Source organism: Nyctereutes procyonoides, unplaced genomic scaffold (assembly GCF_905146905.1).
Source record: "Nyctereutes procyonoides isolate TBG_1078 unplaced genomic scaffold, NYPRO_anot_genome, whole genome shotgun sequence".
NCBI classification, from domain to species: domain Eukaryota; kingdom Metazoa; phylum Chordata; class Mammalia; order Carnivora; family Canidae; genus Nyctereutes; species Nyctereutes procyonoides.
Genome location: NW_026575021.1, coordinates 16,559,675 through 16,573,990, shown reverse-complemented (window position 1 = coordinate 16,573,990; position 14,316 = coordinate 16,559,675). Strand labels below are relative to the sequence as shown.

Here is a 14,316-nt window from a genome sequence, read left to right as displayed (position 1 = left end):
CCCCAATTCTGGCATTTCCTGAGTCCTGCAAAAGGTCTCCTTTGGTTTGGGTTTAAAGCAACCCATCCTGGGAATAACAGAGAGGCCTGGGTCGCAGGTGCCCCCGCCCCGGGTGGGGGGCGCGGAAGCCAGGAGCCTCCCGGGCTGCACCTCGTGGCCTCAGGTCTTTCCTTCTCTTCACTCCTTAACGAGGAGCCCTTCAAACCGCCCGGGGCCCGCAGCCCCTCCTCCGTCCCCAGCGGTATCGGCGGCTGAGCACGGGGCGCGGCCCCCGCCGCGCCCCCGCAGCAGGACGACGCGAGGCATGGCAGTACCCGCCGGCGAGACCCCGCGCGTCCTTAGGGCGCCGGACCGACCCCGCTTGGAGGGCGTGTCCCTGCCTCTCCTGCGCCCCGCGGCCCTCCTCCCGGCGGCGCTCGGGGTGGGGGGGCCCCACCGCGGGAGGGAGGCCGGGCCGCCCCGCACGCCCCGCCTCCGCCGCCGCGCGCAGCAGCCGAGCCTCCGCTCACACCCGCGGGAGGGGCCGGCGGATGGCTCGAGCACCAGCCCCGCGCCCCAGCCCCGCTCCCGGGCATCGCGCCATCCCCCCACAGTCCGGCTCTGCACCCCGCGCCGCCCCAGCTCCGCGCCCCAGCTCCGCGCCCCGCGTCTTGGCGTCCAGCTCGCGCCCCATCATCGCGCCCCGCGCCCCCCCCCACCGTCCGGCTCTGCACCCCGCGCCCCAGCTCCGCGCCGCGCCCCAGCCCCGCCCAGCTCTGCACCCCGCCCCCCCCACCGTCGGCTGCACCCCGCGCCCCAGCTCCGCGCCCTGGCATCGCCTCCCCCCGCCCCACCGTCCGGCTCTCCTCGGGCTGCGCCGGAGCCGCGGGGACTCTGTGGGGAGCATGGGTGCCCACCCGCGCCGAGCCGGGGTCCCGCGGCTCCCGCCGCTGCTGCTGCTGCTGCTGCTGGTGTTGCTGCCGCCAGGTAGGGGCCCCGTTTCCCCTACGGCCACCCCTCCACCCAGAGGCGCGGGGGTTACGGGGTGGGCGCCCCGGGCGTCGGTTCCACTGCGCATCCGGCCCACGCGCTCGTGCTACCAACAGATGGGGAAACTGAGGCCGGGGATGGCGGGAGAGGAGGCCGCTGCCACCTACGGGAGGGGCCATCGCTGCGAGCCTGGGGCCGCGCCCCCCACGCCCGCCCCCTGCGGGTGGGAGAGGAGCCCGGGCAGGAGGAGGGCCCCGGCGCCAGGGGCTGGCTGACATGGCCTGGGCAGGGCTGAAGGGGGACATGTCGGGGGACCTCCTGTCCCTCGCGGCTGAGGACCCCACTGTTTGGGGGCACAGCAGGCAAGACCATTCCAAGTGGGGCAAGCTGGCTTAGCCTCCCCAGGGATCCTGCCCTCCGACCTGCAAGTGGGAAGGCAGGCAGCTGACTCACCGGCGCTTAGCAACCAAGGGGTGGCCTCCCCACCCCACCCCCCACCCCTCCATCCCCCTCTGGGGGGGTCAGGTCTTTGATGAGGCCGGAAAAAGATCCAGCAGGACCCGGGGTCTCACTCCCAGATCACGGAGCCAGGGAGACGCCCAGCTTCTCAGAGGGCTGGGGGCCAACCCCCTGCAGGGTGCAGGGCAGGCTGGAGGGGCAGCGGCACCAGGGTGGGGCTCCTCCGGGGGGTGGGGGGGGACTGAGCCCTGGGCATGGACTGGCCACGGTGCTTCCTGGAAGTGGTGGCCATACCTGGGCTGCATAGCAGGTGAGGGGAGTGCTCGGCTCTCACCCGGGACCCCCACTAGCAGCCCACCAAGCGGACAGAAGCGATGGATGCTCACAGGTAAAGAAACAAGTTCCAAGCTTACGCAGCCTCCAGGCAGCCGGGCAGGGTTTGCACCAGATCTACCCACCTTCCGGCCCAGGCTTGTGACCACGGTCTCCCCCTGGATGTGTGACCCCGGGTGTCTCATGGGCCTCAGTTTCCCTGTCTGTAACTCGGGGGAGTGGGCCTCGTCTGAAGTCTGGAGCTCCACAGGCCCGTGGTGAGACCGTGGTGGGTGGTGTCCCTGGCCAGGGAAGGGTGACGGCTGCTTCCCTCAGGGGCCCTGGCCTCCGAGGCTGAGCACCGCCTATTTGAGCGGCTGTTTGAGGATTACAACGAGATCATCCGGCCTGTGGCCAACGTATCGGAGCCGGTCATCATCCAGTTTGAGGTGTCCATGTCTCAGCTGGTGAAGGTGGTGAGTGCAGAGCCGGGCGCAGCTGTGGGGTGCGGGCCTCTGCGGAGCCTTCCCCAGCCGCCTCGGTCTGTAGTCACGGTCGCTGTCGCCTCCTCCAGGACGAAGTAAACCAGATCATGGAGACCAACCTGTGGCTGAAGCAAGTGAGTGAGGGGCCTGGCGAGCTGCTGCCTCCGGTGGTGACCGCTGCGCCTGCTGCGCCACCGGGAGGACCGGCGACTGGCCCCGCGGGGCCCCCTGGGCTGGGGTCCCTGCACTGTTGCATGGTCCCCCTGGCCGGGCCCTCAGGACCCCAGTGCCACCTGGAGGGAGAGACCTCCACACACAGCAGACAGGCACAGACATGCGCTGCTGTCCCCCGCCACCTCCTCCCCTTCGTGCAGGAACCGTTGTTCGCAGAAGCAGATGCTGTCGGCTCCTTTGGTAGCGCGGGGGCAGGGGCTCCCGGGCTCCCCTGTCAGAGCGAGGCCAAGAAACCGGCCCCACGTGCCCCACCCCTGGGGGCTCTGTCCGCACCTTGACCAGTGCCTCCCTGGACTCCTGCGATGGTCGCGGCCAGGAGGGTGCAGTGCCCCCCCCCCGCCGCGCCTGCCACCCCTGGCCTTTGCCCGGTCCCTTGTCAGGCCCCAGCGGGCTCACGGCTCCTTCCCCAGAACCCCTCCCACACCAGGCTGCTTAACCCCAAGGCGGGTTAGCGCCTGTCCTCGGGGCTGGGGGGACGTGTGCCCAGCCGCCCTGGAGAGCCACTCGGGCGTGTAAACCGCGGGCACTCAGGCACAGCCCGGCCAGCCTGTGCCCACAGCGGCTACGAGACCCTGGTGATCTGTGCCGCTTGCCCTGGAGGTGGCTGGAACACTCAACCCAAGCTGTCCCCCCAACCCCCGCACCCGCACCACGGAGGTGGGGCCCCACAAAGGGAGGAGACTGTGCTGGCCCTGCCCCCTGCTCCCCTGCCCCTGCCGCCTCTCCGCAGATCTGGAACGACTACAAGCTGAAGTGGAACCCCGCGGACTACGATGGGGCGGAGTTCATGCGCGTCCCCGCGCAGAAGATCTGGAAGCCAGACATCGTGCTGTACAACAAGTGAGTGCTGGCGGCCCTCAGCCTGGGCCCTTTCCAGGGTGGCTGCCTGGATGAGTGCCGCAGGGATTTACTGAGCACCTACTGTACGCCCGGTGCCGGACTCCCGCCGCCTGCCACACCCCGGAGGGCAGTGTCCCAGGGTGCGGCCGGGGCGGGGAGCCGGCCACCAGGGCCCCCACCAGGGCCGATGGGCCCCGAAGGCCAGGACCACAGAGAGCCCCACACCCCTGCCTCTGGTGCCCCGCGTCTTGTAGGCTCTTCCTCTGCAGGTCCCAGCCTGCCCACCGTGGCACCTCCAAAACCAGCCTGAGCACCTGGCCGTGTCCACAGCCAAGCTGCGTCGTGGGCAAACATGTTCTGAGTTCAGGTTCTCTGTGCCGGATTAGCAGACGCGAAATATGTCGCAACCATTAGGACTGAAGGTATATTTCCGGCCGAGTCCCACTTTCTAGTCGCTGGCTGAAAGAAGGGTCTTGTGCCACTCCACAGAGGGCCGTGGTTCGGCTTGGGTGTTTTTAATGGTTTTCCAAGGAAAAGCATCGCTCGTCGAGGCTTCTTTCATACATCTTGTGTTTGTAGATGGAGTCTCCACACAACTGGGACACAAGAGGCCCCGCTGGTCTGCAGCACAGGAGCAGCCCCAGCAGCCTCCTGACCCAGGGGCCGCCTGGGAGGTGGCCGCGGTGTGGGGAACCGTTGCTAAGCTAGAATCAAGAAAACGTGCAAAAATTCTAATGTCATAATTTGAATGTTAGAGCTGCTTCCTTGCTGGCAGCCGTGGGCGAACAGCGGGGGGTGTCAGGGTGTGAGCCTAACAAAGATGGGCCTCAGGGAGACGCTGCAGGTGGGATGTGGCGAGGAGCAGAGGGCACAGGGAGTCTCCTGAGAGGGACTCAGCAGCTCCTGCCTCCCAGTTAGAGCTCGGGTTCTCTGCACGTCCCCGGGGCCACGGCGCCCTCAGAGGACACACGGGCACGAACGGTGATGAGCTCACGACTCACGGCAGCCCCTGTGGTACCAGGCAGGGGACATAAATCCGTGGCCGAGCCCCAGCTTCCATGAACATCTCTGAAACGCTGACCCTGTCTTCGGGTACGAGGTGTCGCTGTGAAAATCTGTGTGCTCGGGTGAAGTTGGGTGGCCCTGAGAGGGGAAGGGATACCGACGAGCTCGCCGCGGCCACGCAGCGCAGCAGGACTGTCCCAGACACGCGACTTCCCTTGCCTAAGCCCCGCCGCGGCCGCGGGACAAGCCGTTTCCTCAGTCCCTGGACAGATCTGTTCCACTGCGCTGGTCTTCCTCTCGGGCCCTTGTAAATCAGGTTACCTGTCTGCTCTGGGGCTGCCCCGGGACGCGGGCCTCCGCTTGGGGCTTGGGGCTTCGCGCGTGCACGCCTCTCGCACCGCAGCCCCGCAGACGCTCCCGCGCAGACGTGGCCTTTGCTGAACGTTGCGGACGGGCCTGGGAGCCTCTGGGCCGGGGGGCCCCTGGGTGGTCACGGCCACCGCGCTGCTCCTCTGGCCTGTGAACATCTTCTTTCTCTTCTCAACCTGTTTCCGACCCCGTTTAACTGGGGTCCTACCCTAAGCAGCATTTTTCTTGGAGGTGGGTCTCTGTGCTCCGAGGAGGGAGTTTGGGGGAGACCTCGAGCCCGCAGCGGCCCCAGGGGCCTTGCCCGCAGGCCCTCTGTGCACCCCACCACCTTCTCGGTTCTCTGCAGGCCGGAAGCTGTGGCCCCGTCTCACTGCTCCCCCTCCCAAGGCTTCTGCACACGGTGGATTCTGTGTCTGGGGCCCTGGGGATGCAGGACCTCCCTGTCCCCCACCCGGCCAGCCCCCCACGGTTGCAGGCAGGCCCCCGTGCTCGCTCCGGTCCCCACACTCCTACTCTGAAGCTGCTGGGGTTGCGATGACCTGACTTTGGGGACGTGGTCAGGGGGCTTTCCTTCGTCCTCCTGCTGCCTGTCTTCCCACTGCAGGGAATTCAGAGACAGTGTCCACACAGCTCGCCGCCCTTCCCCCTGCGAAGCTCAGGCTCCCCTAGTGCAAGCCCTCGGGGTCGCGCACCCACCCGCCTCCTCTTCCCCTTGCAGGGCACCCGGACCCCTCCCACCGTGTCTCTTGCTGCCCGCTGGCTCCGGACACCCCGAGGCGGAGGCCATTTATTTTCAGGTCATTCTTTTCAGTCCCTGTCTGGCCGCGCCATGCCGCTGAGGCCTTGGTCTCCCCTGCTTGCTGGTGGCGGAGGCCAGAGCGCACGCTGCCGCCCGGCAGACAGGCCTTCGGGTCCGGATCCCCAGAAACAAGCGGAAACGGACACCAACCCCCAGGCACACTGATCCCTGGTGTTTGGCCTTTGGGCGCACAGGTGGTTTTGCAACCCCTCACTTGGGCCCCAAGCCCCGCAGGGTCGAGGTTCCGCCGCCATTTCTGGGTGGGAACCCCGGGGTCCGATGCTTGCTTCCCCTCCAGGAGGACGCGGGCGCTGGACTGGAGCGGGCCTGGGAGCCAGTGGTTTGGACTCTGGGCCAGTCTCAGCCGCAGCCCCTCCACCGTCTGCCCTGGGGTAGCCGTAGCCCCAGGGACAGGGTGGCTGCTTCGCCCCTAGGATGGGGGCCCGAGGCCGTGGGTTTCCTTGAGCCTGGGCTCCGCAGGAGGTTGCTCTGGGGCCTCCGTCCTCTGGGGCTCCTCTTGGCCCCGAGCAGGCCTTGGGGGTCCTTCGGGAGGATGAGGCCGGCACCGGCTGCTCGTGGAGCCAGAGCTGGGAGGAATGGCATGAGAAAGCATGCACCCACGGCCGGGAGCGGAGGCGGAGCCTGGGGTCTTCACGTGGGCCACCGAGGCTAGGGAGGTGGAGGTGGGGACCGGCAGGACGCATCCCTCTGTCTCATGCGGTCAGGCTCAGTGGCACGGAGCGCTCAGCTCTCCCGAAACACCCATTGTCCTCCTTCTAGCTCCCGAGGTGGACGGGGTGGGTCCCTCTGGGGGCTTGATGCAGAGCGCGGGGCCCTGGAGTCCCCCTGCAGGGCCCACTGCCCTGTCCCTGCGGACTCCGTCGGGCTCTTTGTAGACAGGGGAGGAAGTGGGGGCAGCTCGGAACCTGGAAGGCAGAGGAGCCCTAGTGCAGGATTTGAAAGACAAAGAATCAGAAACCGTGATTGTTGACCCAGAGGAGCCCTGGGGAGCGGGGGGTGGGGGTGGGCAGAGCAGTGGGCCCCACAGCCTGGCCTCACACGCCCGTGTGCACATGGGAGGCGCCTGCCGGAGCCCGAATGAGGTGCTGACCAGGTCCGAGGTCTAAGCCACAGCAGAAGGGGCAAATACCCCCAAGGTTTCCTGCCTCAAGGACGACATCCCCCCAGGTGCTTGTAGGGGAAGCAGACCCTTTGTGGCACTTGGGAGTCCTAGTAAACATCGGAGTCTTGGAGGGCGCAGGGAGGTGCCCGGGAGTGGGTGGCGGGGTGGCGAGCGCGCAGGGTGAGCTCTCCCACGGGGCAGCTTTACAGACGGCACCTTGCACCTGCCGCGGGCGGTGCGAGAAGCTGGCCCGGGGCGGCGGTGGTAATGGCGTGTGTCTCCGCAGTGCTGTCGGGGACTTCCAGGTGGATGACAAGACCAAAGCTCTCCTCAAGTACACGGGGGAGGTGACTTGGATTCCTCCCGCCATCTTTAAGAGCTCGTGCAAGATCGACGTGACCTACTTTCCATTTGATTACCAAAACTGCACCATGAAGTTTGGCTCCTGGTCCTACGACAAGGCCAAAATCGACCTGGTCCTCATCGGCTCCTCCATGAACCTCAAGGACTACTGGGAGAGCGGCGAGTGGGCCATCATCAAGGCCCCCGGCTACAAGCACGACATCAAGTACAACTGCTGCGAGGAGATCTACCCCGACATCACGTACTCGCTCTATATCCGCCGCCTGCCGCTCTTCTACACCATCAACCTCATCATCCCCTGCCTGCTCATCTCCTTCCTCACCGTGCTCGTCTTCTACCTGCCGTCCGACTGCGGCGAGAAGGTGACGCTCTGCATCTCCGTGCTGCTGTCCCTAACCGTGTTTCTCCTGGTCATCACCGAGACCATCCCCTCCACCTCGCTGGTCATCCCACTCATCGGCGAGTACCTGCTCTTCACCATGATCTTCGTCACGCTGTCCATCGTCATCACGGTCTTCGTGCTCAACGTGCATTACAGAACCCCGACCACGCACACGATGCCCACGTGGGTGAAGACCATCTTCCTGCACTTGCTTCCCAGGGTCATGTTCATGACCCGGCCGGCGGGCAGCGACGGCCACGCCCAGAAGCCCAGGCCCTCGTACCACGCGGAGCTCTCCACCCTGAACTGCTTCCGCCGCGCCGAGACCAGAGGCTGCAAGGAAGGCTGCGCCTGCCAGGACGGCACGTGCAGCCACTGCCGCCACCGCAGGATAAAAATCTCCAACTTCAGCGCCAACCTCCCCAGGAGCTCCAGTTCTGAGTCCATCAGTGCCGCACTATCCCTCTCGGCCCTGTCACCGGAAATCAAAGAAGCCATCCAGAGCGTCAAGTATATCGCCGAGAACATGAAAGCACAAAATGACGCCAAAGAGGTAAGATGTGTTACTCCCATCGGCAGATGCTTGGCGTGGGTGACGTTAGAGCCGGGGCCCAGCGGGCTGCCCTGTCCAGGGAGCTGTCCCTGCATGTGCTGTGTCCCTGCGGGCCCCGCCCAGGCCTGGCGGGACCTGGTCGCAGAGGAGCCGGAAAAGGGCGCTGGACTAGCCTCCTCCCCAGCCCTGGGCAGCCGCGTCCCAGGTGTCACTTTCCAATTCTGTTTGCCCCCACTTAGGCATCGGCTATATGCCTCTTGTCTTGCCTAGCAGAGGGCATGAGAGACAGAGTGAGCGCAACAAGGGAGTGGGGGGGAGAGGCAGGGGGAGGAGCAGATTCCCCGCACGGGGCTCGACCCCAGGACCCCGAGACCATGACCTGAGCCGAAGGCAGCCGCTTCACTGACAGAGCCCCCAGCGCCCCAAGTACACGCCTCTTTTGTGTTATGTGTACACCCCTGTCACCCTGAGCTGAGTAAGGACGTGGGGGTGGTTCCAGTACCCCTTCCCCGTGACCCCCCACCATGACCGATCCTGACCCCCTGGATTCCGGTTACCTTCCTTGGACCTCATATAAATGGAATTGCACAGCACACACCCTCCCGCGTCTGACCTCCTTCCTTCAGCAAGAGGTCTTTGAGGTTTGTCCTGGTTGTTCCTGTTGTGTAACGTCCACAGCGGGGCTGGGCCACGTGCTGCCGCTTCATCCCGCAGCTGCTGCACTTGGCCCTTCTGGTTTTGGGCTATTGTGAGGAAAGGTGCCGTCCGTGTTCCTACGCCCGTGCCCTGCTGAGCGTCTGCACTCGTGTTCCTTGGACATACACGAGCAGTGGGGTGGCCGAGGGCTGCGGAGAGGTACCTTTAACCTTGGGGATACCGCGAGGTTTCTGTGTGCGGGGCCAGCGGGCGCCCCAGCCCCGGATTGTCTGAGAGCGCCAGGACCGCACACCCCGACCCCGACACCTGTGAGCTGGTGCCTCCTTGCCGTTCCAGTTGGCTTCTCCCTGCTGAGTAGTGACTTTTTCAGACCCTTATTGGCCGTCTGTGTACTTTCTTTCGTGAGGCATCCCCTCACACTCTCCTGCTCATTGTCTTTAATTGGGTGAACTTGTATCTCCTCCACCGATCTTACATGGAAACCAACGTCAAGTACTAGGAGGGAGGTTTTCCACTAATATTGTGCGTCCGGCTCCTCCTGACCCTCTGTTTCCCCACGAGGTTATCAGAATCCTAATTTTCTTTTTTTTAATTTTTATTTATTTATGATAGTTACACACACAGAGAGAGAGAGAGAGAGCAGAGACACAGGCAGAGGGAGAAGCAGGCTCCATGCACCAGGAGCCCGATGTGGGATTCGATCCTGGGTCTCCAGGATCACGCCCTGGGCCAAAGGCAGGCGCCAAACTGCTGCACCACCCAGGGATCCCCAGAATCCTAATTTTCTAAGAAGCTCTGCTTTAAAATTAATTGGCTCTGCCTTAAGTTGCTTATTAGCAAAGAGCTCATTGCCAGACCTCGGGGCCTGAAGCTTGGGTGGGAGATTAGCCCGACGGGCCTGGATGACAGCCCCTCCCTGCCCGCTCTGGCCAGTGTGCAAGTGGGGGCATGAGGGGCTGCCTGTCCCCGCGCCCCACCCACGAGCGCTGCGGTGACTGTCACAGCCCCGCAGTCTGGCCAACAAGGCCCGCACACGTTTAACTTCCGTGGGAGCAAGCAGTGGAGCCCAGTGCGAGGTCCTGAGACCTCTCTGAGGCTCATGGCGCTTGCAGGCGCTGCACCCTGCCCTGCCTGCCCACCAGGCCCTGAGCAAGCCAGAAGCTTAGGAAGGATGCAGGTGTGTGGCCGTGGGTCGGGAGCTGCACCCCGGGCTCCCCACAGCAGAGAACACTTGGTAAAAGTGACACTAGAAGGGAAGCCGCCGCTGAGATGCCGGGAAGATAGGTCAGCGGCAAACTGGTGGCAGGGGGTCCCCCGGGGGGGCGCTGTCCTTCCAGAAATAGCAGGAATCCGCGCAGCCTCACAGGGCCCACAGGTGGTGGGCGGGGCTCCTGGGAGGCTTCCTGTCTGGGGCCTGTGGTCCCCAGAACCTCACTGCGAGGCTGGGGCACGGCTGTGCCCCCCCCCGGGGGCTGCTTTCGGGGTCACCGGGGGTTCGCACTTGGTCTCCTCAGTAAGGAGCTTGGTTGTATCAACCCTCCGGGTTGGGGCCCCCCTGGACGCGCTCTTGGTGGATGGTCCAGGAAACAGCGGCTCCGGGGGCAGCTGGGGGGGTTCGGGGGGCTCTGGGGGCAGCTCAAGGGGCAGCTCCGGCCGGGGGGGCCTCCAATGGGGGCTCCAGCAGGGGCCTGCAGGGGGCTGGTGGGCGCTCCAGGGGAGGGGGGCTCCGGGGGCAGCTCCAGCGGTGGAGTCGTCCTCGCGGTCGGAGAGGTGCGCCCCGGCCCGCGCAGGGGTGTCCGGGGCTCTTGGTCCCGCGACCGCCCGCCTGCTGCTGGGGGAGGTGCGGGTCGCTCATCGGTGCCGGTGCCGCGGGGCCCGCAGGTCGCCGCCGCCTGCCCTCCCCCCGCGGACTCTTCCTTCCCTCCTGGTTCCTGCTCTGCGCCGCCCGCCGAGTCTGAACCGGGTCCGGAGCCCGGAGTCCTCACTGCTGGGCCCGCCCCCTGCCCGCCGGGCGCCCTCCGCGCGCTCCCCGCACCCCTCCCCGCACCCCTGCGCCGCCCTCTCCGGGACTGTGGCTGAGCATTCAGGGACCGCGCGCTTCGAGGCCAGAAACACTCATTTGTAAGGGCTCAGCGGAGACCAAAGTCTAGACTTGACGTTCTTTTCCTTGAAAAACACGAGGCTGCTCCCCCGTGACCGCGACGGAGCCTGAAGCCTCGGCCCAGCCCTGCCTCCACGCCCCCGCCCTCACCCCTCCTCGCGGTCCTACCTGCCCCCCTCCCCTACCTGCCCCCCCCCCCCTCCTCGCCGGTCCCTCCTGCTGGCTGTCCTGTGTTTTCAGACTTTTCCTTGACTTGTCTGATTTGGTGCCGTGACCCTGCTTATTCTACTTTGTGTTTCTAATACCTTGTCATCTCCGCGGGTCTCATGTTTTATTTAAGTCGTTAACCTGTCGCGTGAATTTCCTTTCAACTGGTAGTTTGTGTCCGGTGGCCCCGTAAAGTCACTTCTCCTGGGGGTTCAGCCATCCTTGCTGGGTTGTGTTTGGGGAGGCTCCAGAAGGCCCACGTGGCCTCAGACTAGACCAGGGCCCTTCAGAGGTGCCTCCTTCCCGCCAGGTGACCTTGTCGCTCAAGGGACGGCTCGGCCTCCTGACGTTTCGACTCCGGCACAGTGTCTTCCGTGCACCTGCCCCTCTGGGCAGGGTGTGGACAGGCTGCAAAGACGCAAGGCATGGGGGGTGAGAAGAGCACAGCCCAAAGCTGTCCCCAGCCCACCCTCGGGAGGCCCCACCTGGCCGGGAGCGGCCAGCCCCCAGCACACAAGGCTCCTCTTGCTTCTGGAATGTTCCAGGGCCGGGCTGAAAGAACCAGCCAAGATCTTGTGCTAGTTCAGCATCTTGCCTGATGCTTCTCTGTTATCATTAGTTCCAAAGTTTCCAGAAAACGGCCCGTAGCATCGTGCCTCCAAGACTCTAGCAGCTAGACAAGTTAGTTCGCAGCCGGCTCTTGGTGCAGCTTGTGCTCACAGGCACCGGGCGCGGTCCGCAAACTGCTGTCAGAGGAGGATCCGTAGTCAGAGAAAGGTGGTCTATCAGCGTGGTGATCCTGAGGCATTGTCATGGTGCCACGTGCCAGCACGTCTTCTCACTCACTGCCCAGCGAGCACTGCTGGTTTTTACTATCTAAAGTCAACGAATTAACACAGAGTGCATTAGCTTCAGACGTCGGTGGCTCATCGAATACAGAGCTCCCGTGCGACCCAGCAACTGCGCTACTGGGGATTTACCCTGTAGACGCAGATGCGGTGATCCGAGGGGGCGCCTCAGCAGCGGTGTCCACGAGAGCCAGCCTGTGGGGGGAGCTGAGATGGCCTCCGACAGGTGGACGGATAATACGGATGCAGTGTAGATGGGGCATGACTCAGCCATCGGAAGAATGGGCTCTTGCCATTTGCAACGCTGTGGATGGAACTAGAGGGTATCATGCTGAGCGAAATAAGTCAGAAAGAGAATTATGGTTTGATTCATATGTGGAATTTAAGAAGCAAAACAGAAACATAGGGGAAGGGAAGGAAAAATAAAATCAGAGAGGCAGACAAACCATGAGAGGGTCTTAATCGCGGGAAAGAAACTGAGGGTCGTGGGAAGGGAGGGTGCAGGATAGAGGACGCTGAGTTCTGTCGGTACCTGCATTTTACAGACAAATCGAGGTGACGAGAGGTCACAATTTCTCAGACACTAGGATTGAAATCAGTGTCTGCTTCCCCCTCTGCCTGCGGCCACCAGGGCGTAGCTGGCAGCGCAGCGGGGCGGGATCACAGGGTCTATTGTGCATCTGCGGCACTTACAAGACACCAACTCAGGAATTCGAATGGACTACCTGGCAAACATGGCATTACAAGTCTAATTTTAGCCGAGGCTGTCTGCAGGGGCCCGCATCTACTTCAGCTCACGATTGGGAAAGAAAACGCTTGTCTCCTGTCTCCCGGCCCCATTTCACTGCACTTAATTAAATTACTAAATCACATGCTGCCTCTTTATTATGTGATTATTTCTTCAAAATCAGTTGATTCATGGGTTCTCTCTTTTTCAATTCAATTATAGTTTCCTTGCTTTCTGAGTTGTCTAGGAGTATAATTAACACACAATGCTCCTTCCTATTTCAAGCCTGAACCAAAGCTGCGTCAAATGCAATTAGTCCTGCTTTCTTCCATCTCTTACTTTATTGTCAGCAATTATTTCTGATTCTCAGCCTCTCCGATCGCTGCGCAGAATTCTGTGATACTTTGGCCTCACAGGTGAAGAGGATCTTTACTTGCTTGGGCCTGGGGAGGGGCCGTGGGGATGACAAAGATGGCCTTGCCCTGCTATGCTTCTTTTATGTGGAAACAGATGCTCAGAGGAAATTAGTATCTAAAACTGGGTAAGAACAGTACCTGGAAGCGATGGTAAATGACAGGTGGGTTGTTTCAGCTACTCTCACGAGGTCCAGGAGTCCTCCCACAGGGGCACAAGTCAATAACTTGCTTTACTAACCTTATGAATTAGAAATGGTTAGGAAAAAAAATGTATGGGGCACCTGGGGGGCTCCGTTGGTGAAGCATCTGCCTTCGGCTCAGGTCGTGATCTCGGGGTCCTGGGATCTAGTCCTGCATTGGGCTCCCTGCCTAGCGGGGACTCTGCTTCTCCCTCTTCCTCTGCCCCTCCCTGCTGCTTGTGCTCTCTAAGAAATAAAATATTTTTTAAAAGAAAGAAAAAAAATAGATTATATATGTTAAGAAATTTGTAGGTATTTTTTACAGAAAGCCCTATATCCAATGTGGGACTTGAACTCACAACCCCGAGATCAGGAGCCACAGGCCCTATGTGGCTCTACCCGTTGGGCCAGCTGAGTGCGCTGGGAACTCGCTGATCCCAGCAGAGTACCCGTGAATAGTTTACACGTGTTTCTCGCAGCGCACGAGGAGAAACGTGAGGACAGTGGCGCTCCTCAGACCTCACTAGGGACCCGAGGTTTCTAGCGTGTTGGCGGCAGGGCGGCTCTGCTGCCGCGTGTGTATCCAATGCTCGGTACCGAAACCCTGTTCACTCTGCCTTCCCGTCATGCTTTATTTTTTCCTCTTTCACAGCGTTTATTTCTGTTTTTCAGATCCAGGACGACTGGAAGTATGTTGCCATGGTCATCGACCGCATTTTTCTGTGGGTTTTCATCCTGGTATGCATTCTGGGCACGGCAGGGCTGTTTCTGCAACCCCTGCTGGCCAGAGACGACGCCTGAGCGCCCAGCGCTTGCCGGGGCCGTGCTCGTGGGGGGGACGGGCGGCTCTCCCATGGGGAAGTGCACGGACCCGCGGCCGTTGCCATCTTCATCCTCTCTGGGTGTGCAGGTCCTGGTGGGACACACCGTGGCGCTGCCACGCAGCCCCCCCCCCCGCCCCGCGCCCAGGTGCTCGGCTTGTAGGACCTCGCCTACCTTGCCCCACACGAGCCGACGCACGGGGTCTGTCCTTCTGCGACCAGCCTATTTCACGGAGCAGAATGTCCTCAAGGCTCCGCTGTGTCGTGTCGCAGCAGGTGTCAGACGTCTTTGTCTCCGAGGCTGAGGACGCTCCCACGTGTGTAGCTTCAAGAGCCGCTTGGGCGGCTCCGCAGTGCGGCTGCCACCGGTCGTGCTGCTGTGAACCGGGCGGACAGGGACGTGTTGGAGACCCTGCCTTCTGTTCTCTGGGGTCCGTGCCCAGCCGTGGATTGGCTCCTGCAGTAAC

The 14,316-nt window shown here is 62.9% G+C and overlaps 1 protein-coding gene across 1 annotated transcript; it reads left to right on the top strand.

Annotated features, from left to right (window-relative positions):
- Positions 1–824: 824 nt before the first annotated feature.
- CHRNA3 (cholinergic receptor nicotinic alpha 3 subunit) lies at positions 825–13,829 on the top strand. The gene is made up of 6 exons (XM_055341893.1): positions 825–966; positions 2,077–2,216; positions 2,315–2,359; positions 3,190–3,299; positions 6,882–7,893; positions 13,701–13,829. The coding sequence occupies exons 1-6, from the start codon at positions 885–887 to the stop codon at positions 13,827–13,829; spliced, it is 1,518 nt and encodes a 505-aa protein (XP_055197868.1). The 5' UTR covers positions 825–884.
- The last annotated feature ends 487 nt before the right edge of the window (positions 13,830–14,316 follow it).